The 18,873-nt window shown below is 38.4% G+C and overlaps 3 protein-coding genes across 13 annotated transcripts in view; 1 reads left to right on the forward strand and 2 right to left on the reverse strand.

The window, feature by feature from the left end:
- Positions 1-4,399, forward strand: part of Arms (Ankyrin repeat-rich membrane spanning) — a 47,865-nt gene extending 43,466 nt beyond the window's left edge. For 8 of the 11 annotated variants that reach the window (XM_064036116.1, XM_064036113.1, XM_064036121.1 and 5 more), the window contains 3 exons: positions 15-32; positions 1,102-1,198; positions 2,986-4,399. In XM_064036116.1, coding sequence (XP_063892186.1) covers positions 15-32; positions 1,102-1,198; positions 2,986-3,902 — 1,032 coding nt within the window. In that variant the 3' untranslated portion in view covers positions 3,903-4,399. Of the gene's footprint in view, positions 1-14; positions 33-1,101; positions 1,199-2,802; positions 2,856-2,985 lie in introns of all 11 variants that reach the window. The other 3 variants (XM_064036114.1, XM_064036115.1, XM_064036112.1) reach the window with 3 other exon arrangements.
- The window catches only part of LOC110369893 (tRNA (guanine-N(7)-)-methyltransferase), a 124,686-nt gene that overhangs the window by 45,517 nt on the left and 60,296 nt on the right, over positions 1-18,873 (reverse strand). The window lies entirely within an intron of this gene.
- On the reverse strand, positions 4,388-8,607 carry LOC126054306 (late secretory pathway protein AVL9 homolog). Its single transcript, XM_049839386.2, is given in 8 exon segments — positions 4,388-5,808; positions 5,939-6,122; positions 6,206-6,799; positions 6,802-6,935; positions 7,041-7,230; positions 7,487-7,703; positions 7,909-8,106; positions 8,360-8,607. Coding segments are annotated over 8 exon segments (1,926 nt in total). The 5' UTR covers positions 8,429-8,607; the 3' UTR covers positions 4,388-5,468.

Genomic DNA, 18,873 nt, shown 5'->3' on the forward strand with positions numbered 1-18,873 from the left:
CGTATGTTTTACAGCCATACACGGAATATCAGGTGATTATAAGTATCATTAACACGAATACGTAGATATCATTTAGAGCACAATCATTTCAACATCTTGTTTACCTCCTGTTGGATTAACTTCACTCATTGGTGGATATTTTGTAGTTCTGTCTATGTTTTAGTATCTCTATAGGGTGACTGGTCATTAGTGACCGATATAGGAACACGTGATTCTACTCAATAAAAGCAACTTTCCCAAATAAACTTTTCTTTTTAGACTCATTATGTAGTTTCATCACAATAATTTAAGAGCTATTTTAAACTTTGAGCTTTCAGAGCCCGAATTTTCACATATCTGTTTTATTGCTGTGATTAAACGAATGAATATAAAAATAGGGTTTCTTTGGGAAAGTATTTGTAATCATGAGTCAAATCACTTGTTTGAACATCGGTCACTAGTAACCAGTCACTCTATATACTTTCACTATGATCGTAGAAATAACAACTGGTATTGTATTCGAGTTGCCATTCCTCCGGTTTTGGCTCCGACGTCAAAGCAATGTGTGTTAGCTGTATTGAACACGGTGATTGGGAATGTCTAGTCAATAACATTATGTAATTTGTTATTTTTGTATGTTTGCACTCCACGAGGATTGCGTTTGGTAGAACATTTATATTTTTTTGCACTGTTCTAATTTGCGAAATATGCAGTACTTATTTATGTATAAAATAGATTATTCATGATAACTTTTCTTATAACTTTACTATTTTGCTTGGGCAAAGGCTGAGATTTTATTTCGAGATTTTTAAACTGATCCTGTCTGCGTTTCTTTATCTGTAAAATAAATAAAGTATCATTGAAATAAAAGTAAGCATTGTGGTAGCTAGTTTATATTCGGTACAAAAAAGCCAAAATAACATTTGTTGACAAGGCACCGAAACTTGATTAAGTATTAGATTCGATTTTATATACAACGTCGTATTTGGTTATGGTTAATTGAAATTACCATATCTAGAAGTAGGTATAGCTTTCATGACGATGTAGTTCCTATTTTTGTCCAACTGAACGGCTTACTCGCCGACTGACCTGTGTTAATAATAATGATACGTTTTGGTGCAGGTAACGTTGGAGGAGCAAATGATCTGCGGCGCGCTACAGACGCTAAACGAGGAGGCGCTCGAGGACGTGCTGCAGTCGGAGCCCCCCTCCCACCCAGGTGAGCCCCTCCGCACCATCCGCGAGCACCCCCCCGCCTCCCGCCCCGCCAGCCCCACCCCGCCCGCGTCCCCCGCGCCCGAGCCACGCCGCGACCACGTCGTCGTCAACCTCACCGATGATGTCTTCCTATAAGCCTCTCGCATACTCGCTACGCTTGATGCTACAAACTCTGTACCGATACCTATCCGTTCCCGAGGCGAACGATTACGACCGGTAGGCGGCGACTATCAAGTATGCGACGAATAATAACACTCAAACCATTCATAACTGTAGTAAAGTTGTAGGAAAAAAGTGCTGTCTTATTCTTAAACGCATACTTGATCCAGTGGCATTTAAATATCAAATAATGATTATTATTTATTTGCAAATGCAACCATTACATAAATGATGTACTTAGAATAGTGTTCTGGCAAAATACTAAGCCTGGACGACACTTGCTTAGCAACATAATATGCTTTCCTTAAAATGTTTCATGCATGATTTGCATTGTTATTATAAAACTTGAATTTTATTGTATTTGCATATGAGAACTAAAAAAGACATGTTTTGTGATGTGATTTTAGTAATAGAGTGCCTGTAAGCTAATCGAAAATTGAATGTAGTGAAATAAGAAATATGCATCCAAGAAACTTCACTCTATTCTTTAAAAGACATGATGCGTATCTCTTATGAAAAGTATTATTATTCATTAATTTGGAATTTATGTATTCATTTATTTATTTGTTCATAATTTGCTAAGTACCTATCGATGATGTTAGCAAGAATTATACTATTTGTCACTTTTACACCATACGTTTACGACGACCATCATTTGTAAACGAACATTGTTAAAATATGAGTTTGATCCTAAAATATTGTTTTGTATGACATAACGTAGTAATTTGAATATAAATATGAACTAAAACTAGACAAATAGTGTAGTGATGTATGGTGCTCAGGTGCTACTTTATGTTAGTTGAAATTGGCAAATGATTAATTCTGCATTCCAATATATAATGCCATTTTATGTTAGTAATGTAGGCTGTGCCTTTCTAAACATTCATTGTAATATATTCCATACTTATAAGCAACACACGCATATTTTAGAATCAAGTGACCACAATAATTGTTTGATTTTAAAATATGTTTAATTAATTTAAACATATCTTGTGCCATCTACATTCACTTATAGACTTACAATATTTGATATCCCGAGTTTTTTCAATATCTCCGAATTTTATAGTAATTTTATATTGGTGGGTTACTTACATTCAATAAACATATGAATGCTTTTATTGTACTCGGTATTAATGTGAAATCTGGATTGTTATTGAAACATTTCTTTAAGATTATTGTTGTCATTTGTAACATATCTTTAGCCTAAGAGTCTTTAGCCTACTACTAGTAGTTAGGATTTTGAGCATTCTAATAATTCATTGTTATAGGATGTTTGGATTGTGATATTAAAATTGGGTCACAAACGATCCTTTTAGATACTGTACTACTATAGACTTGTTGTGTCATTCCTTTTCCTATTAGGCGAAAATTTTAACTATTTACGGTGTAATAAATATACAATAGTTACAGACCGTAGTTTGATTTCGGCCCCTGGTCACTTTCTAGGCACCACAGCGAGCGACTCGCGTCGGACCGCAGCGGGTCCGCGTCATGTGCAGGTATTCAATCTAGCATAAAACGTCGGTATTCCCGTCCTCTACCTGCGTCCCTAACGCCCCACTCCTGCACCTAGCTGTGTTTTATAATTGTTGTTTGCTCCGGCTTAATACATGAAGGTTTTCCTTCCAGACGAGGAGAGCACTCTACAGCTGCGGCTGCCGGCGTCGCAGTGCGGCACGCCGGCCGGCAGCCCGCGGGCGCTGCGCCGCGACCCCTCCATCCTCAAGGGCGGCAGCTTCCGGCGCCGCCCGCCCGGCGACCCGCCCGCCGTCACCTTCAACGTGGAGAACGAGGACGACTCCGACGACGACGGACAGATCACGTTCAGCGCGCGGCCGCGCCACAGCACGCGCGTGCAGGACGTGCCGCGCCGCGCCGCCCCCCCGCCCCGCTCGCGCCCCTCCTCGCTGCTGGTGGCCGACGACGCGCCCGCCGCGCCGCCGCCGCGCTCGCTCTCCGTGGAGGACTCCACGCGCACCGGCTCGCCCATCCTCGACCTCAAGCTGCGCGGCCTGCGCCGCACCGCCGAGATGCTGCGCAAGGTCAGCTCCGCCGAGCGCCTCACCCGCCTCCGCGACAAGATCATGTCCCGCGGCGGCGGCTCGCGCGACCGCAGCCCGCCGCGTGACGAGGCCAGCGACGACGAGTCCGCACCGCTCGTGTCGCCCCCGGGCGGCCCGGCCCCCGTGGCCGTGCCGGCTGTCGCGTCGCCTGGACCCCCGTCTGAGGCGTCCACGTTGGCGGGCGCGGCAGGGAGTGGCAGCGCAGAGCTGTCCCCGCGCTCCGACGTGACGGAGCTGGAGTCGCCGCGGGACGTGGGCGCCGCGTTCGACCTGCTGCCGGGCGACAAGGGGGCGGGCGGCGAGGCGCGGGGCGGGCGGCTACGGCGCGCGGACAGCAGCGGCTCGCTGGGCAACATGGTGGAGCCCTACAACCTGCGGCTGCTGGCGCACGGCACGGTGGACAGCGCGCGGGCGCTGTGGCGGCAGGACGCGCTGGACGCGGGCCCGCCCTGGCCGTGGGACGAGCCCGACTCGGCCGTGTGACGCGACGAGCCCGTGCCCGGAGCTCAGTCGTCCTCTCGCGCCCGCCTCGCGCGCCGGCTCCGCGTTCGAGACGATCAGGGTGTGATAATGTTTAGTCGCAAATCGCCGAGTCTTTATTTCAATTTGAAAGCTGTATTTTATCAATCTCGGCTTAATTTAATCGTAGCTAGAAATAAATTGGCAAGACGATGGGTAAGAAATTGAGAAAAAATAATTATTTCCCAAATGTAATTATTATTTATGATGGCTGTAGCAGAAATAGAAAAACCTAGTACTTACCCTATACCTTAGCAAAATGAAGACAATTTTCACTTTGACAGAATAAAATTGCATTTATATAATTATTGACCCAGTATTGTGATAATATTATTACCTTAAGTGTATTTGTATTATTTGTTCCTAATGTACGATTTGTAGTTATTTTTCATACGTCATCACAGTGATTTCTGTTATCCACGTCTGCAGAATGTTAAATAAAACAAAGATTCGCTATTGAAGTTATTTACCTTTTACATCTATTTTCACTTTTACAGAACAAAAAACACTTGAGTATGTCACATTTATAATACTTTATTTGTTTACAATATCTGATATTGTGGCAAGTTATCACTTCATAAATTTACAATCGTATGTAATTGTTGCTCCCTTACATTTGCATAATTTATCAAGTTACAAAGTTTGATTACAACACAGAGAGCATAATTTCTCATATTGTAAACGTTCCAAAACGAATTGAATACAACATGATTAATTCGAATATCAATTAATGAATAATGTAGTAACTACGTTAACGAATTATGTGTTTAAGAGATCACAAACTAGGTATATGTTCCAGCATAGCTAGTATCTACAGTTGCCAAGATTAATATATACAATAATATACATAATTAAACTTACAAATAAACGGAAGCGCAAAAAAAGATACTAACTGAATATTAAAATCTCGGAAATAGCCTCGATAAATATTATATGCACATCAATAAAATTATATCATAAGTTAAATCACTGGACTGTGTATGTTCATACATGAACTTCCGGAAGTCGAATAACGAATTTTAAGAAACAATGCTAACACCTAAAAGCTAATATAAAATAAGTAGGAATGTTCGAGATTAAATAAATTAGAGCACCAATAAATTAAAACATTACAACAGGCCAGACATACTTGATTAAATATTTACAATTTGCGCAGTTTTATCAAAAGATATAATAGAAGTTGTGGGTAGCGACTTTCGTTGTAGGCTATTTTTATTTTTTTAAAGCAAGTCTACTGTGAATACACAATTACATTATATCTGCAGTATGTACCTAAGCGACGAAGTTAAATGTCTTCATCCAAAACATATCATTGATATACTGGATACCAACAGATATAATATGAATATTTACCTCAAATCAAAGGTAAATTATTATCATAAATAGTTTTGTTATAAAGAAAAGCAGTTATTTACAATAATTAATATTTTGATTACTATCATCCCTTGACTAAATCGTTAAAAAATCTATGGAACCAACTAGAAAGATTCAATAACATTACATAACAAGATACTAGATCACTGGTGCCGACTAAATGACCTGTATTTTATTGAGATTTATGGTATTGTCGTCGATGGACTTATCGGGCGGCTCCGGAGTGTCGGGTCGCAGCTGCGTCCGGTTGTCGCTGTCGAGCTGTTCCGCCGCGTCTTCCGCGTCGGAGCCGCGCGGGTCGTCGGGCAGGTCGGGCGCGTCGGACGCGTCGGTGGCGCCGGGCGCGGGCGCCGTGAGCGCGCTCCACCAGCCCGACAGCGCGCCGCGCGCCTGCGACAGCGCGCCGCCCACCGCGCGCGACGTGGTGGCCACCGCCCGCCCCGTGCTCGCCACCGCCGCCGTCACCTTCCTGCCGCCCTCCGTCGTAGACATGGTGCTGCAAACACATACATGACACCGTACAGCATATTTCAACACATCACTTTTCCAAATGTAATCGAGGACTAACTAAATGCATTATTGGACTCAAAGGAAATCAAAATCCGAAAATATCTACTGTAACTTACTGTGCAAATTTTAATTTCATATCAGCAACGGATAGCTGTCCAGAAAATGGGTGCATAGGTATGAGGTTAATAAAAGATTCAATTTCTCCATTATTGGTTTGCTGCAACCACTGTTGGTATGCAGGAGTTGACTTAAAAGCTGTCATAAATTGAGAATTGTAGGAATCAATCTCCCGACTGCCTTCTGTAAAGAAATGGATATTGTTAATTTCAAGTTAACTGGGCATGTATTAAGTCAATCTCTATGAATTTGTATGCCATATTTACCTGGTAACAAAGATGTCCTTAACAAATAAATTAAGTAACTTGCGAATTGTTCTCTTATCCACGCATCTCCTTGTGTAGGACCATGACGTACAACATGATCAGCAAAACGTAGATCTTCTGTGCCAAGGGCTAACTGCCTTCGAAGCATTATGTCAGATGTCTCAATCCTCATTTCATTTAATTCTACCAAAACATCAAACAGTTGCCTTTTCTGTTTGAAGAGCACATTTGATGCACCAACAACAAAACCTTGAACAGCAGGGTCTGACAAAAGATCTAAATACTGCAAAGAAAGATAAGGTAAACAGAGATAACCTTCCTCAAATAATGGCAAAGGAAATCCACATTCAGTTTGATCAATCTGCCCTGTTAGATTGTGCAATCCATCAACACTCATGTCTCTAGCCATGGTTGGGCTCTGTTGTGCTTCTGTTACACTTTTCTGAGGTTTATATTTCTCTCCAATGCTGTGGCACTTCTCTCTAGTCCCTGACACCTCAGATCTATCAACTACATCACCAAGTAACGTCTCGTCGAAACTTTGTCGACTGACTCTGTCTTTTTCTTCCAGAAGGTTTCCAGTCTCTTTAGGGAGAGCTCTTCAATATGGTGAGTACCATTATGTAAATTGCCCAATGGCTCCTGTGCTATTTCAGCATTACAATCAGGCTCTAACTGTAGTTTGCTATCAATTACTGCTGCTGGGATTGGTGATAGCGGCCTGGAAAGCCTAAAATAGTAAAAGAACATGTTAACAACAATAAAATACAAATGGAATTTTAATAAATCTTGATTGTTCAACACATTTAAATTTCTGAGCGATGTGATGACTTACACAACATTGGCAGCACGCACAAGTCCATTTTCTAGACAGTATGGTAGTAATGACACCAGGGTCAGTAGAGCTGTTGACAGTGGCCCAGCTGGTGAACCATAAATAAGAACTTTCCGCCTTAACAACAACAGTTTGAACAGCAACAAAGCTTTATGCCTCCAGTTTTCTACTAATCTCTGCACTGATAAACCTACAAACAAATAAATAATATTATTTATATAAAATTGCCCATATACAATAAAAACAAAGACAAGTAGGTACCTAATTGTCATTGTCAGGTATGTATTTTTCATTTTAAATGACTCCAAGATAAGATCAGTAATCAATAATTATCTAAGTTAAACTAAAGTAGCACAAGAAAACTAAAGTGGTACCAGATGAGTCATAAGTGTTATCAGTCATGGAGTACATAGTATCATAACAAGATGGATATACATTTTTAATACCTTCAACAATTTGATCCATCTGAACAGGACAACTATTTAAATGAATGTATGCATCTTCTAGCAGTTTTGTCTGTGAGAAATCTCCTTGTAAAAACCAGGCTCGTACCACCAGCTCCAACTTGACAGCCAGCCGTCCAAACAGAGGAGCTCTGCACACCACACATACGCTCTTCTGCACCGAGCTGCGAGTCATGTCATCAGTCTTTTGCACTACTTGCTGTTCAAACAGAATAACATCATCCCATTATTTACTATACAGATTTATTAATAAGTACAATAAATGATTTAACCTTCTGAAGTTTTATGTTTTTAAGAAAAAGCATACATTTTATTTTATTGTAATTTGAAATGTTTAGCTAACTTTTGTTTCTGTTTTAGGCAACTAAACTAAGCAGATACCTAACAAAACATAAAAAAATTACCTCTACAGGAATTTGTCTGAAACATGATACTCCATAGACAGTGTGCGCCGGTTCTGTGAGTCCAGGCAAATTGAAGAATATTGTATCAGATAAGTAGTTATGAGAGCCATCTGGTAGTGCCAGCGCTGGCAAATGTCGCCAAGCGGGAGGCAGCTCTGATGGGTGACCAGGCACTAGTTCCGGATAGCAATGTTCCACCTAAAAGACACCAGCAATAACAGTTAAATTCTATCTTGAACTATAGTTGTACATATTTATTTATTCAAGTACGCAACCTGCCACTCTTAATCAAGCATATTTAATTCGATAAACGAATCATATAGCTACCAATGAGTACCCATGCGGTTAGATTTGATTTTGTTTTAAGCAACTAGCACTACAAAAATCTTCTGTATCATCTCGCCAATGGAAAACATGTTATCGATTAATGAAAGTAATGACGCCTACTTACTTGGCAACCTTTCTTGTGATGGAATCCTACCACAATGATGTTGAGCACTGGTTCATTTATGACCGACATGATTATTTTTCTTTTACATTTCAGTTAGATAAAACATTAACTTAATTTTGCTTAATTCCTAGCGATAACTTGCATTTTACATTACGTATTTGCTCTGCACCCCATAGATTTGACATCCGTACGTGACATTTAGGTTTTGACGTTTTTTTATTGTGATTTGCAATTTTGAAACAGATAAAGTAAAGCACCGATAATCGTGTCTATGCTCCATTTCCATCGTCATAGAAAAATATTGATTCGATTTAGGCACGATTTAGGTGTAATTAATTACTTATTATAATTGAAGAATGTATGAGTGGATATCAATGGGAGGTTTTCTTTTTGAGAATTAAAAAAATAATTCCCAAGAAAGTGCCAGATGGCGTTGTATGTACCTACGACGTTAGTGGGCTTTCGCCAAGTTAAAAAAAAAACATTGCACCGAAAGCCCTTTGCTTTGAGCCGAGACCCAAGAAACTTTCTGGACAAATAGTTTTCGAAATCTCCCATTATGCACAATATTATTGTATGTCTAGAGGCTACTCAATGTGCCCCAAGTCTACCATCAAGTGAAACCCCAGAACAATAGTAAAATCTTCCGTTACATGAGACTTATCCAGTGCACTTCATTGATAGTCTGTAGGGCCTTTAGAATAAAATTTTTATTTTTAAAGTAGTACTTCATAGTAAACTAGTTGCTTACGACTAGATTTACAGACATAACCACTCAGTTTTATTTTCGGATGTAATTAAAGATTTCGTAATGGGAAAAGTGAATAACTTTGAACGTTATGATTTTTTTTCTTTCGGCTGTATGAGACTACCCGTAGAATATCCTTTATTTGCATCAGCTAGAGATGCGACATAGATATCGATAAACTTCACCAAATTAAACAGGTGTAATGTAAAAAAAAAAACAACATTATGGTCATGGGTTATGGTTGCGAATTTGAAGAAAAAATATACATATTTTAGCCATAACTGCAAAGTTTATTTTTAACCACGAATTACTATTTTATTGTAAAGAATTCAGTTTGTGAATCAGTGTTTTTAAACTTTTGACTGTGTATAAACTGTTACGTTTGTAATATTTAGATTATTTGTGTTTAAATTAGTCGCCATTTTCATACTCGGTGCTGTGAAACTTTTTGATTTGTTTGTTAAAACTTTAATGTCGCGTGATAGTGAACACAATAAATTTATAGCGCCTGGATTTTGAAGTGAACTTTTTTACAGTTAATATAACATGGTTGGACATTACTTCGCATCCAAGGTTAGAATCTTCATCTATTCGTTTATGTTAAGGTTTACCTTTACCTACTCATCGTAGGCAGATAAATACGTGTAATGATATGAATCTACATGCTGTATTACTTTTCTTGGATGTAGTACTTTGCTGGCATGACAGACTGCATTGGTGCACAATACAAATATCTGTTAATGAATGGTAATCAACCATTATTTTTCTTTCGATGTGTTGTCAGGAGACATTGTGGAACTGTGTTAGAATATTAATCAAAGAATAGGTTTAAACATAATTTTCCTGGTCTACGTATAAGTATCAATAAGAAAACCTTATTACTAAAATAATTAAAATGAAATGGATTGAGCTTTCTACTATATTATTTAAAAGAAAAAATTGCTTGTAAAACTGTCATTCTTTTATAGATGGGTCATTTTAGGCAACTGTCATGAAATCTAAGCCATTCTCTAAACTTACTTTCATTTATTGATTTTTTACAAGAAATATTGGATGTAAACATTCATACTCCACTTTATATAAATTATCTTTGGTTAAGTTGGGTATTCCTACTGTCAGTAGCAAATATTTTTATCTATTTAACGGTTAATAAGAAATCTAGAACACATCAACAACAATAATTCTTAAAAAAATAATTGATCATAAATAACATTAATGGTTTTATGAATGCCAAATATGTCTGAGCTGTATTTACTTAATTTTATTATATTTGATTCTTAACTCCTTTCCAGTACACTCAGCTAAGATAATCATTTTTGATAAGATTTTTTACTTAAAAACTCAGTTTAAAACAAAATGCAGCTAAAAATCAATGTTAACACAAATGGTAACGATTACTTAATTATGTGAATCATTATCCTAACGAGTAGCTTATTTCTTTAATGTGTATTTGTGTTAAAAATCCTGTAAAGATTGTTTACATTTAGTTATGTGGCTACTCAAATGAAGAATAAAAATTAACTTCTCAAGGTGAGCTGCAAGAATTCAAAACATACCTTTGTGGCACTGCATATGTCTTTAGAACTCTTTTCACCCTGGCCGTCCCAGCAGGCAGACAGACATGACTTACATACTACCATTCTGTGCTTGTACCATTGTAGTGTCAATAGTATATGAAACAATTATTCAAATATTTATTTTTCTTTCTTAGAGGATTGGACTAGGTTGACTAACTTGCTCAGAGGATCGGACTAGGTTGGCATTATGAATTACGTTTGATTAAATTACGTAATCTCAACATTTTGACCGCCTGTAGTTTACACCCACTTGTAACTTAATGTGGGCCAGTAGTTTAAAAGTATGCATAAGTCTGCATAATTGAGGTCCAAAAACATGTAACATTATGATTGCAAATGGAAATGTGTTAATTCTTAACTTTGCAGGAATAAACTCGAACTGATGGTGTAGTTAAAATAAAACACCTTATTTACTTGATTGCTTTAATATTACTGGTAGAAATAATATTATTTTAAGAATCACCTCTTCTCTGCCAAGGTCATAGTGATTCATAACAATCATAACTGACTGCAAAGTCCTATGTAATATGTTGTGAGTGTATCAATTGTCAAATTTACCTTCTGCCACATCCACTTTTAAGGGAAAAAAATATCTTAAGGGATTCTTTCCCTTAAGATATTTTTTTAGTCAGAAAGTTCAGAATACTTCACCTTTTTTCACGCTTGTCGTATTCCTTATCGATTACGTAATGTGCAAAAACAAGTTGCGTCAGTTTAAAACTTCCAAAACCATAAAAACGGACGATCGGCGTTGTATGAAAACAAAAGTCGCACGACCACAAACATGGTACGTAATAAAAAGGCTTATGTTTAACTGATCACCAGATATAGTAACAAACAGCAGACAAAATAGTAAATGATCACCAAAATGAAACTCGCATTTTAATGTAAAACTATCACCAAAGTTTTAACACTTTGCTATCCTATTTAAGTGAAATTACTCCAAAATAAATCATGCGTAAGCCAAAAATAGTAAATGATCACCAAAATTAAACCACCATTTTAAAGTAAGATTATAACCAAAGTTTTTAAATTCTGCTATCCTATTTAAGCAAAATGAGTCCAAAAAAATCATTGTTATCCCAAAAGTAGTAAATGATCACCAAAAGTAGTGAATGATCATCAAAAAAGTTTTTGCATCTTGCTATCCTGTTTAAGTAAACTGACTCCAAAAAAATAAGTTCGGCCTGATAAAATAAATGTAATAACATTATGGGGACCCTTTTCCTGCACTAGCGTGGAAAATTGTCTATTGCATGCCTCTAAACAGTGCGATAAGAGTGTATTGAGGAACACATTCTTCTTCTTCTTTCTCCTGCCCTGTTCCCAATTTTACTTGGCGTCGGCGCAATATGTCATTTTCTTCCATTTTCCCCTGTCACTCGTCATACTGACACTCACGCATGCATTGCAAGCCGGACACATAACTTAATATGGCATCATAATACTTTATTTGGTAATAAGCCTACATTTTATGGCAATCACAGTGACTTATTTAGGCAACAATAATACATTAATTTGGTCGTCAAGAGTTGGTGATCATTTACTAAATTTGGTGGTCGAATACAATTTAAAGTGAAGTCGTGACTAAAATAGCTGGTACTATTACATTTTTAGACTTTATTTTTCTGGTGTTCAGTAGATATTTCTGGTTGCAAAACTTAAGGTATCGAAGCATTTTATGGTGGTCATTATATTTGTTCCCATAAAAAAATAAATGACCATGCCATTTTAATAAGCTCAATAAAATATGTAGTACCTAACTGTTTCAAGCCCGTTAAAGAATATCTAATAAATCGCAGTTACTTAATACTCGCAGTTACCTACTTCACGCAACAGAAGCACATTATTTTTATGCTCCCTAATATTATTCTAATCTTTCCATGGCGCGAGCGCATTGCTCAAACTCGTATTCACCTTTGTCTCTGGATTTTGCAGTCTTCTGTGTGATGACCTTCAAAACATTACCAATGAGTTCTTAGTGCTTTGTTAGTGAGGTGTGCACACACGCGGCCCGGTCCGTCGTGCTCCATACCTGCGCTATTCCGTTATTCCCCGAGGGCAGCATTAGGTATATTGGCTGCTCTTCATGATCCTTTTATACGCCTTAACTTACGGATTAGTGAGACAGAGAGGTTCGATCTGGTATTCTATATATATATGTACCTATATTCGTAAACGGTAGATAGGTGATTTGCCTTCTTGTAATAAAATGGAGTGCTATGAACAAAACAGTGCTCATCCAGTCGCATTGAAGCTGTTGAAAAATATTTGTTAATAGGTACTGAGCAGACTGACATTAGAGGAGTATAAAAATAAATTATACATAATATGGAATTTTACAACACCGGTAGGTACAACACAAAGCGTTTGTGACGCATCTTTTTATACGTTGATGAAGCGAGCAATATTCAGATTCTTCCTATTGACACCTCATAGCCTACACGCACTCTGATAAAAAGTAGTCTGTGCCCATTTGAAGTACCTACGTAGGTAACTCTATTACCGCAGTTTTGTCTGTTAGTCAAGAAGTAACAAACTGTCGTGAAAATTGTCGATAGAAAAACCTAATGATAATTTAAATAGGTAGTATACAGGTGATTTTTTTCTACAATTTAGTACCTTAATCATTTCTTGAAATACTTACCTATCTCCTACTGAAGAACCTATTTTTGAGAATACGCGTGGTGTTATACAAGAGTATTTTTTAATTTTACAGGATTCGAAGGAGTGCTCGTTAGATCCGCAGGCATGACGGAAAAGGTTTTGCACCCAAGTGAGTTCCAAATTATTAATAATATTCATGAAATTAAATATTTTGCATATTTCGAGTAGGAAATCCATACAGAAATTAATACTTAGTGTAATAAAAAAAATTACACTGGCAACAGATTTTTTTACGATTTTCATTTTTGGTAAAGATTGTTGTTAAAAGTTGAATACAAGGGGTCACGTGACAGTGACGTCACAGACGAGTAGTCACCAGATCAATAAGGACTCGAGGTCATTCCAGTCTGCCACGACAAATACGCCATCTCGCCTTTACAGATACGACTTGCGGCAGATTCATTATATGCATTACATGCAGGCAATAGGTGCATACGTACCTACCTGTGAATTTACTTGTAATGTGTTACCTTTGCCGGTGTGCCGGCCATAGGTACATATTTTGCCAAAGGTACAGAAGGTACTAACCCCCAATATTTTTGGATCATTGCCCACACCTTGGCGTAGAAGTGCTACACAAACACATTTATTTGTGTCTCCAATTGATTTCATTCTCTGAGCAACGCAATTGCAAGGTATCCATTGTTAACATTCTACTCTGTTACACCTATGTACATAATACATAACAGATCAGTGCCACGCCCAGTCCTGCAAATATTCAGCTAATCTCAAGTACCTCATCTGTGCTCCGAACTAGCCAGCTAAGAAAGCCTAACGCGATGCCAAATGCGATCGTAAGGTGTCATTCACCTCTTGTAACTAAGGGACTATGTACCTACCGATATAACTTCTTATAGCGCAGGTACCTACATACGTACTTCATTAAAGTAAGCAGAGGCTATCTTAGAAGTCCACAGATAATAATACCCCTGATGCAAAATTAAATTTATGAAATTACAATTTATAAAATAAAAATGCATCAATGCACGTGTGCAAATAAACATGAGCGTTTTTCTGCACTTATGAAAGGTCATATCGTTTCAAGGTTGAAGACTACAAAGCGATCGGAATCAATAAGTATCAAGTAAAGTAGCGTGTCTCTGGTGAGATCTGTCTGTATAGCAGGCAGTTACGTGGTAAGAGGGGAGGTGAGGCGGGGTGTGCGGCCCGAGGTGCATGTGCCTTGCATCGGTTGACGCATCGCGGTTGAATCCCCACATAGGACGCGAGGAAGTATGTAAAAAGGTGTACATAAGACGTGGATCGATGCCGCAGCCGACACCCACCTCCTACTGCACATACTGATGATAAAACTAATGACGTAGGTACTTTGAAAATAGAAATTCATTTTAGGTTGGTAAATGCCTTGTGAGCACAACATAAGTTAAAGGAATCGGTGAATCGGCATTATAAAACTTACAGATTTGAGAAGAGATAAGTAGATTTTTAATCACCAACAAAAAATCAAAACAAACTGTAATAAAAGTAACTTGAAAAATCTCAGCCCCGGATCTTCAATTTTTTTTAGGCGGGGCAAAAACTGAAAAATGCCGCCCCGCCTACCTACCTACTTATGTTTATTTTCACCAACGAAAGTCACTTTTTTGGAAAAAAGTGTCCAAACCATTGTAGGCTCAAACTGTTGGCCAGGTTTAAGTTATGAAAGTCGAGACAGATTAATGCAGGCAAAAAATTAAAAAAAAACGCTGTTAAGTAACACGCAGTCGGAAGCGCTTGTTTTTGAGGACTCCATAAATAATTTTTTTGCTACATCTGTCTTATAAAAGGTAAGACAGCGTGGATTTGACTTTTGCAAGTAACAACGTAATGTGTGTATAATATTGCGCGAGCGAAGCGAGCGCGAAATTTTTTGAGCCTACGACACAAAAGTACCTGATTAAGTACATTGTCAAGCAAGAAGTAGCCGCGAGCGTAGCGAGCGCGAACTTTTTTAAGTTATTTGTTTGAAGACTCACAGGGCCGTCTCTAGCTCATGTAGCGCCTGGGTGCAATCATCACCCAAGCGCCACCTATGTATTGAAAGATTTTGAGTAGTAGGTACATATTGATCGAAGTACTTAGAATAGTGACAAGGAATATAAATAAAGACGTTCGGGTGAAAGTCACTTTTTTGGTAGGCTGAAACTGTTGGCCAGGTTTAAGTTATGAAAGTCGAGACAGAATAATGTAATTATTGTAAAAATTTGCGCGAACGAAAGTAGCGCGCAAATTTTTTAATTTTGGGACACAAAAAACAAATAAATTTTAAAAAGCGCTGTAAAGTAACAAGCAGTCGGAAACGCAAACTTTTTTGTTTTTGAGGACTCCATAAATAATATTTTTTGCTACATTTGACTTAAAAAAGGTAATACAGCGTGAATTTGAGTCATGAAGTTATGTAAGTAACGTATGTATAATATTGCGCGAGCGAAGCGAGCGCGAAATTTTTTGAGCCTACGACACAATAATAAGTGACTAAGTACATTGTAAAGCCACGAACTTTTTTAAATTATTTGTTTGAAGACTCACAAATTAAACTGGGAATTATGTACAAATAAAAAGAAACCGTGATTAGAGCGAGTGCCATTTGTGTTCGTTGATTCGGTGCGTCAATAAAATGATAAACCATCAGAAAGACAACATTGTCATTTAGCCGCGAGCGTAGCGAGCAGAATTTTCACTTAGTTGGAGGATGTTAAAAGTGAAAAATAATAAAAATGATCAATTAAACAAAGCGAAGGCGAGTTTTTTAGAAACTTTGCTTGTCAGTATCATGATACAATGGAACTAATTCCTTATCAAACGGGTGTAATTTCATCGAAATTTCCTGGTGGGGGGGCGCCCCTGAGACCGAGGCGCCCGGGTTATTCGCACACCCTGCACCATAGGTTAAGACGGCCCTGTAGGTAACTATTATGGTATTATTAGGATTTAAAATCAGGCAGCCGCCTGATTTTGCCGCCCCCTGAATTTGCCGCCCGGGGCATGGGCCCCGGCTTGCCCCCCCCTAGATCCGGGGCTGAAAAATCTTTACAATACCTAGTCTTGCCCACAGCACATGCGCATTTTGTTGACCTTGACGATTTGTGATGAAACGAACAAAGTCGGCAGACAGATGCCAAGTCTAAAATTTATAACTGAATTAATTCTTTCCATAGTCTCCCTAAGCTATTATCGAAATTATCTAGTATTTTAAAATATTTTTCGAAGATAGTGCCTTAGATGTTTAAAAAGCTCTCAAATAATGTACAAAGGCACCTATCAAATTAACCGTGAAGGAAAAAACCATAAGAGCAAAGCTGGGCGTAATAGAAATGGCGCTCAAATGACAAATGGATTATAAAACTATGCTGTATGTAATGGTTGGTCGAAATTAGCGAAATGGCGTCTGCGTTGTTGCCACGTTTACCTTTGCGCGTTACGATTAATTCGCGCTATGAATGTGGCGCTGAGTTGCACCAGCCAAACCTATTCAATCCATTCTAATTTAAATCTCATGTTGTTAACTCGCTCACGCCAACACCCGTACGTAACGCATGAAAAGGACTGACTAGATTTATGCCGACTGCGACCAGCACTATAGAATTATGTTTTGAACGTCATTGCTTCACAGAGGTACCGACCTACTCGTTGTTTCGGAATACTACTACACCAGTGGTTTATTTTAAATCATTACAAAAAAACTATTTATAATCATGACCCGTTTTCGAGGGAGTGAAAGTTGAAACATTTTAGCAAATCTCAAAACTAATACTCTTAAGTCACGTTTGGCAGATTTGTAGTTTTCTCTCTTTATTCGTAGGATCTCAATTCGCGTTATGTAAGTGACAGGAATCGCATTGAAGGTCTTCTCGAATTTCCTTCTTTAGCTGGCTAGAACATGACCATGATGATAAAGTGGTAACTCATAATAGGGCCACTGAACTGGGCGCTGCTACGAGTGAAACCCGGTCCGCTTGAGGTCAACGAACTGTTCATTTTGCTGCATCCGTTGCAAATACTGCGCGGCGGCGCATCGATGCCGCCACCAATTCTGTCGACTGAATACACCACTTTTTCATTTAACTAAGTAAAAAGTGGTCTGGATTTCAAAGAAACTACAACTGAGGTTGGCTTGCCAATAGAAAGTTGTACGCGCGTTATAACCACTGCGTTCTCTTGTTATGAATGTTATGATTACTGTTGTTATTGCTAGCTGATATTATAATTTACTGTGCGAAAAACAGTGCTGTGTCGCATACTCATATTGTTAATGGGCATTTTGCTGGTAGGTATCATGTGCTTAACGTCATACTCATTATTTGAATTGTCATTTACATCAGCATGTGAATACGATGGACGGTGCTTATGTATGATGTTATTAAAGTCAAATTAATGTCAGTATATAAAATTATGTCATCATAAAATTATAGGTACCTAATCAAAATGATTTAATTAATTAATAATTATTTCTCCTCTTTAAAATAAGATTTAAAATTAATTTTGCGACACAGTAGTTATTATTATTACAATTGGGATATTTCGAACGTTAACAATCGCGAGGTGCATAGGTCCGAAAACAAAATTCCCGACATTTGGCCATGAACACAAAATATCGATCGCATGACCGATAGCTGTTGGCAATCAGCCCCTTGTTAAAGCCCGACCCCAACTCAACATTCACTGTATTTTTTTATATTTATTAACGTAAAAATAACTACAGTACAGGGTTTCCTCGCGATTACTGCCTCTTCATAAAATAAACATTTAGTAATAAAATGCGATTGGTCTGATTTATCGATCTGTGCTCAATAAAACATTTTTGCAAGAGGACAGGTGCTTATGTCACTTGAAGCTGAATGACCCTTAATTATTACTTTTTTTAAGACCAGCGAACAGTTAATACCTGTTTTTTTGTAGCAATCAAACTTAGAATTTTCTTTTGAAAGTATTGGTCGGGCTTCTGTCTGGAGTTGTAAGCCGGGCAAATGGCAACCGTGTTATTCGGGGCGGGTCGGGTTGCGCGGCGGCGGTAATGGGCTACGTACGCGTCGCCTTTCGCCCACGGGAACTGGTTTCACGCAGCGCTTGTCAACTTGTGGACTCTTTGATTCGATTCAATTTTATTTCATTACCACCTATTTCATATATTTTATTTTGTTCTGTTTAAAAATAAATATTTTATACGTAATCATGCTTTCTCTACGTCGTGATTCGTCTCCAATTTAGTGACGTTTCTAATATTAGAAGGAGGAAAAAAATATTTAGTGTCGACATAGGCGGAAGGGAGAAACTGGGTGTTTAGGGGGCGCCCGTTGTGGGATGGATTTATATGTATAGTGCGCGATCACGTGTACATTTTGCAGCCTGTATTGATCCTGTCGTCTTTTTCTTGTTGTTAAACATGATTACATCGCGCAGCGAAACTTAGTAATCCTACTAATTTTCTAGCACTTTGTATTACCTACAGCAGATACACTGTAGTAAAATAGTATGTATTTTTTATGGACCAGTTTAGTTATCAGATGTACTAAGGATATAGA

The sequence above is a fragment of the Helicoverpa armigera genome, chromosome 9, assembly GCF_030705265.1.
Source record: "Helicoverpa armigera isolate CAAS_96S chromosome 9, ASM3070526v1, whole genome shotgun sequence".
NCBI classification, from domain to species: Eukaryota; Metazoa; Arthropoda; class Insecta; order Lepidoptera; family Noctuidae; genus Helicoverpa; species Helicoverpa armigera.